Here is a 6,457-nt window from a genome sequence, read left to right as displayed (position 1 = left end):
TGTGCCATCACATGTTGCATCACTACCAGTGGCACTGAAGTAAGCCCTACCAGCTGCTAAAAATTCGAACATAAATTTCAAAATTTGTGATTTTTGGATAGTACTGCCTTTTTTCTCTCTCAGGTATGTTTTTCCTTTGATTCCGAACTTCAGGTGGTGATATGAGGAAGTTGAAAAAGAAAAGTGCTGGATTCGTCAGTGAAGGGTTCATGACAACATAATTGTAAACAGGGGAGTATGCTGTTGTTCACTTTATTTACAAGTATTGCTTTGATATGTCGATTCATACAGGATACAGTGTCTCTCAAAGGAAATATATTACATAAAGCTTACAAATAACAATTAATAAAGCCAACATGAAAACAACAGGAGAGGTCTTAGAAACTAGGCAAACTAGGCACAACCACGAACGTAAGGAGCGGGCCAGGGACTTTGGCGGCGCAGGCTGACGCCGTACAGGTGTGTGCGCTTCTACTGCTTGAATGGACGGAGCGTGTGATAAGGATCGTTGCCGGCCCGGGAGCCCCGACTGCGCCAAGTGCTTTGGCGACGGCCAGGGCGGCGGACCGCGCAGAACTTAAGCTACGGAGGCCTACGGATGTGGTCCGGGCGCTTAAATCTACGAGGGCGGGAAGAGCAATGTACAAAACGGGAGCTACAGATATAGCGATAATCTACAACAGCCACACTCTCACAACACAACAATAAAATCAGCCAAACAAAATATAATCAACTTACTCATAAATAACTCTCTCACTCGCACACATAAAAAACTCTATGCAAAAGTAACAGTTTTAACAAAAACGATAAAGATATAAAAATAATACTCAACTCATAGATGCCATATTGGAAATCGTTAATACATATGCAGTATAAGTTAGTACTAAAATTTCTAAACTAATGCTGTACTAGAAAACAAGCTAAGGACACTAAAACGCTTACAGAACTAGTAGCTGCAACTTGAGGGCAATGTATATGCAATCAAGCATTTTTTTAAAGTTAGTATTAACAAAAGTTAAACAAATAAATCTGTTTTGCAGAGACAGCTGCATCCTGAGTTATATAATTATTTCAGATTTTATAGAAATTTACACAGTAACTGCATACAAAAATTTCTAGAATTACTGAGTAGAAAATGTTTACTCTGAAAGTCTGAGTGAAAGAAATCAGACTCAAATAGCTGTATTAGAAAGGTCTCATTATTTTATATTACACAGTATAATAGTAAGGTGTTACATGGAGTACAAAGGCAGTTGACTGCTAAATAACTTTAATTACTTTCTATTCTGACACGATTTAATATTTTCAGAATACTTATAACTATAAAAAGATATATGCTAAGATATCCCATATGGGCAAACAAAGTAGAAGATTGTACATGTAATATCATTAGTTACAATTTTCTAAACAATGTGTCAACGTTGGGACAGTTAAATTACCATAAAAGGCATACACATCAGCGACAAATGGGACAGACAGACAGACATTAATTCTTACATTCTAAGTTACATTTTATTTTAAAATGCGAGATTTATTGGTCCCTGGTGTGATTAAGAAATGTACACCAACCAGATGTAATCGTGTTTAATACTTTTCCAACGACTCACACAGTGTATTTTAACAAGTAATTTAAGCTATAAAGAATATGTATTATTTTCTAAATTCTAACCAACAGAAATATTAATGGCCTGCTAATTTGTGGCTCAAAGTTGAAGTCAACTAATCAACAACAGCATTAGTGTTCTCAGCAATGATTTATTGCATTAATAATTCGAACCAAGTGGCACTTGTCTTTTGTGGCGAGATTCAGGCACTTAACACTCCACCGACGGAACTGGTTGCAGTTGAGCTTCGGTACAAATTGGAAATTGTTGAGACAGGACTCAGAGAAGTTCGACGCGTTCGTCTATAGAATTATTCCGGCGTAAACGTACTTGAGAAAGGACATCGACTTTGCAGATAAAACTTTGGAAGTATTCCGAAATTCTATGGTGATATTTAGCTTACACTGCAGTGCATTTCCTGTATGATAATTACGAAAATAATGGAGTCCTGACAACAACTATAAAGCGGTAAGTTACCATTACAAATACTTCGTTAGAAATCTACATGAAAAACTTATTTGTTAGGCGGTAGTAGCGTAATAATCAAATTCGTGTACATAATTGGGTATTGCAAGCTTTTTCCTTCTTTTTCTGTTATTTATCACATTCTTGCAGATGTTTAACAGTGTAGACTTGGAGGTACTGGTGGTAGGCTCCATGTTGATACGCCTCTGAAAAGCTTGTGTTGTAAACTGATTGCCCTCCAACTTTTACTTGATACGGGTGGTGAGTTGCTCTACAGGAAGGGACGTACGTTGACGTACAATCGCGCCGGCTCTGGTCCTTCTGGTAACAACAACGCATGGCAGCAGAGCATTTGTTAGCTGGGTTGTCACGTGGGAGCTGGCAGCTCGACAGGCAGTGTGTGGCGGAGAACTGGAGTTGTGTTATGTTTGGAGGCTGGTGGGCGGCGCGTTGTCCTCTGAGGCGCTAAGCGAGGAGAACAGCCACCAGCGGGGTGATGATGGCGGCGGTGGCGGCAGCGGCGGCGGGCAGCGGAGGGGCAGCGTTGCAGAGGTCAGTCTCGCAGGTGATGCAGTACTCCTCGTGGATGTACGAGGACTGGTCCGTCGTTGTACACGGCTGGTCGGGCAGGATGAAAGCGCAGGAGCGCACCGTCTGCAGGTCCCCGTTGTTAACTGCGGACACAACACAAGGCACACATTAAAGACTTGCCACTTGCAAAATAAAAACGACGCAACGCAACAGCGCACCGAACATTGTCATTAAATAATGTAAACAGTCGGAATGGCATATGCAGTTGGAGTGACCCTCCACTTATACAGATTATAAAGCAATCAAGCCAATGATACAGGGTGGGACAGAGGAAGCGCATGTTTTTAAATCATTAGTACTCTGCGATGAGTGGGGATCTTGACCTTGAGCGACTATTGGAAGAAAACTCAGACAATATACACTACTGGCCATTAAAATTGCTGCACCACGAAGATGTGCTACAGATGCGAAATTTAATTGACAGGAAGAAGATGCTGTGATGTGCAAATGATTAGCTTTTCAGACCATTCATACAACGTTGGCGCCGGTGGCAACACCTACAACGTGCTACCATGAGGAAAGTTTCCAACCGATTTCTCATACACAAACACAGATGACCGGCGTTGCCTGGTGAAACGTTGTTGTGATGCCTCGTGTAAGGAGGAGAAATGCGTACCATCACGTTTCCGACTTTGATAAAGGTCGGATTGTAACCTATCGCGATTGCGGTTTACGTATCGCGATATTGCTGCTCGCGTTGGTCGAGATGACTGTTAGCAGAATGTGGAATCGGTGGGTTCAGGAGGGTAATACGGAACGCCGTGCTGGATCCCAACGGCCTCGTATCACTAGCAGTCAAGATGAGCCACGTCTCGATCCCTGAGTCAACAGATGGGGACGTTTGCAAGACAACAGCCATCTGCACGAACAGTTCGACGACGTTTGCAGCAGTGTGGACTATCAGCTCGGAGCCCATGGTTGCGGTTACCCCTGGTGCTGCATCACAGACAGGAGCGCCTGCAATGGTGTACTCAACGACGAACCTGGGTGCACGAATGGCAAAACCTCATTTTTTCGGATGAATCCAGGTTCTGTTTACAGCATCATGATCGTCGCATCCGTGTTTGGCGACATCGCGGTGAACACACATTGGAAGCGTGTATTCGTCATCGCCATACTGGCGTGAAGGTTTGGGGTGCCATTGGTTACACGTCTCGGTCACCTCTTGTTCGTATTGACGGCACTTCGAACAGTGGACGTTACATTTCAGATGTGTTACGACCCGTAGCTGTACCCTTCATTCGATCCCTGCGAAACCCTACATTTCAGCAGGATAATGCACCACCGCATGTTGCAGGTGCTGTACGGGCCTTTCTGGATACAGAAAATGTTCGACTGCTGCCCTGGTCAGCACATTCTCCAGATCTCTCACCAACTGAAAACGTCTGGTCAATGGTGGCCGAGCAACTGGCTCGTCACAATACGCCAGTCACTACTCTTGATGAACTGTGGTATCGTGTGGAAGCTGCATGGGCAGCTGTGCCTCTACACGCCATCCAAGCTCTGTTTGACTCAATGCCCAGGCGTATCAAGGCCGTTATTACGGCCATAGGTGGTTGTTCTGGGTACTGATTTCTCAGGATCTATGCACCGAAATTGCGTGAAAATGTAAACACATGTCAGTTCTAGTATAATATATTTGTCCAATGAATACCCGTTTATCATCTGCATTTCTTCTTGGTGTAGCAATTTTAATGGCCAGTAGTGTAGTTTCAGTCGCTATGAAGTGTTGGAACGTTGAGCATCGTGTGTTCGTGGTCAAGCAGTTCTTTTGAAACAATGGCTCTGTGATCGCAGTTGGACGTCTTTTCTGTCGAAAATTTAATGTTGGGCGTCGAGATGCAGTCCCTGATCGAAGGGTGTCGAGAAGCAGTCCCAGATCCAAACTCTATACTGCGATGGTTTGCAGCATTTAAAGTACTGGATCTGTGATGGAAAAAAACCCATCTAGTCCTCCCCATTCAGTTCGAACTCCGTAAAATGTAGACAGAGTGAGAACGACAGTTCTCGCTAGTTGTAAATGATCCACTAGGTAATAGGTTGTATCGTTGGATATGTCACATCGTTTACTTTGTTGCATCTTACATGATGACCTCACTTTTCACCCATAGACAATAATAATTGCCCAGCAGCTAGGTGCAACGAATTTCGTGCAGAACAGATAATTTTGTGGAGTAGTGGACCTAGTCTTATGGACGATGCAGATGTCCCAGTATTCATAAGTGATAAGACCCATTTTAACCTCGATGACTGAACGATGCAGATGTCCCAGTATTTATAAGTGATAAGGCCCATTTTAACCTCAATGACTGGATGATGCAGATGTCCCAGTATTCATAAGTGTTAAGGCCCATTTTAACCTCGATGACTGGATGATGTAGATTGACTGGACGATGCAGATGTCCTAGTATTCATAAGTGATAGCGCCATTTTAACCTCGATGGTTATGCTAATGCACAGAACTGTTGGTAACGGGTGTCAGAGAACCTACATGAGCTACATCAAAAACCTCTCCACATCTCAGAAGTAACAGTGGTGTGGTACCCCCCAGTCAGGAGTTGTTAGACCTTACTTTTCTGAAGAGGGAGGAACCGAAGTTACTGTAACACCAGTGTGCTATATCGAAATGTTAACCAGTTTTCTTCGTCCAGAACTTGGAAGACTTCGAGTGACCGAGAGAGCAGTGTGGTTCCAACAGGATGGTGCCACAGCTCACATGGGGAGAGCATCCATGGAAGTGGCCTGACAAATGTTCCCAGGGCATGTCATTTCACGATATGGTGATGTACATTGGCCCACATTTCTTTTTGTGGGATTACTTGAAATAAAGAGTGTATGTGAACAAGCCCCACACAGTCGATGACCTCAAGATTCCCATTCGTCAGGAAAATGAAGCTGTGTCGGTTGAAATGTTCTGAGAGCTGTGCGTGAATTTCAGGGCAAGAAGTACGTCAACTCAACGACATTATTTTCTGAACGTAATTAAGGTATGAAGATTTAAAAAGTGGAATAAAAGTACTATTACTGAATGCAAGATTTTTTTGCTAAAACCAGGTTTCAGTAATTAGTGAATGCGTTTCCTTCCTCTACCCCGCAGAGTGAGAATCCTACGATATTATTAGGTCTGCAACTTTGCTTCCACCATTTTGCAATATATGGCAGTAGTGGCAAGTGGTGGTGTTTGTGGCAGGTCGTTAAACGTCATACAATAAGCTTAGGCATTTGTGAACATAACGCCACCCAAATATTAATCGATTTGTAATTGCATCATAAAATTATTCGCTGTTGAATACGTCAACTTACGAGCCCAATTCTAGCCATTTACAGGAAGTTTTTATTTTCTGTTTCAACATGAAGAAATCTGTGGTTGAAGATGATAAAATGACGATTAAGACCTATGGTGAGGAACCTATTAGTGAAAGAACTTTCAGAGAATGGCTTCAACGCTTCAAGTACGCTGCCACTGCAGCGCTATGGGCAGGGGCCTCCAATCAAGAGAGAAGGTTTGCAAAGCTAGTCAAACCGTCGGAAACAATCACAGGAGATCGTTATCGAAAGCAGTTGATGCACTGAGAGACATTCAGCCATAATACAGCGATACACATGAGAAAAGGTGATTTTGCAGCATGTCAATGCTCCAACCCATGTCGCAAAACCTGTCAACACATACTTGGAAACGTTAAAATGGGAAGTCCTATCCCACCCGCCTTATTCTCCAGACACTGCTCCCTCTGACTACCACCTTTTCGATGACCAGCAGCTACAGTCTTATGAACAAGTGCAAAATTGGATCGATT

At 43.1% G+C, this 6,457-nt stretch overlaps 1 protein-coding gene across 2 annotated transcripts in view; it reads right to left on the bottom strand.

Annotated features, from left to right (window-relative positions):
* Nucleotides 1-1,843: 1,843 nt before the first annotated feature.
* The window catches only part of LOC126161489 (uncharacterized), a 261,998-nt gene continuing 257,384 nt past the window's right edge, over nucleotides 1,844-6,457 (bottom strand). For both annotated transcript variants that reach the window (XR_007534924.1, XM_049917387.1), the window contains one exon: nucleotides 1,844-2,743. Coding sequence is in view for 1 of the 2 variants with exons in the window: in XM_049917387.1 (XP_049773344.1) it covers nucleotides 2,535-2,743 (209 nt within the window). In the remaining variant the exon portion in view is untranslated. The remainder of the gene's footprint in view (nucleotides 2,744-6,457) is intronic.

The sequence above is a fragment of the Schistocerca cancellata genome, chromosome 2 (genome assembly GCF_023864275.1).
Source record: "Schistocerca cancellata isolate TAMUIC-IGC-003103 chromosome 2, iqSchCanc2.1, whole genome shotgun sequence".
Taxonomy (NCBI): Eukaryota; Metazoa; Arthropoda; class Insecta; order Orthoptera; family Acrididae; genus Schistocerca; species Schistocerca cancellata.
This window is presented reverse-complemented; position numbering and strand designations above follow the sequence as displayed.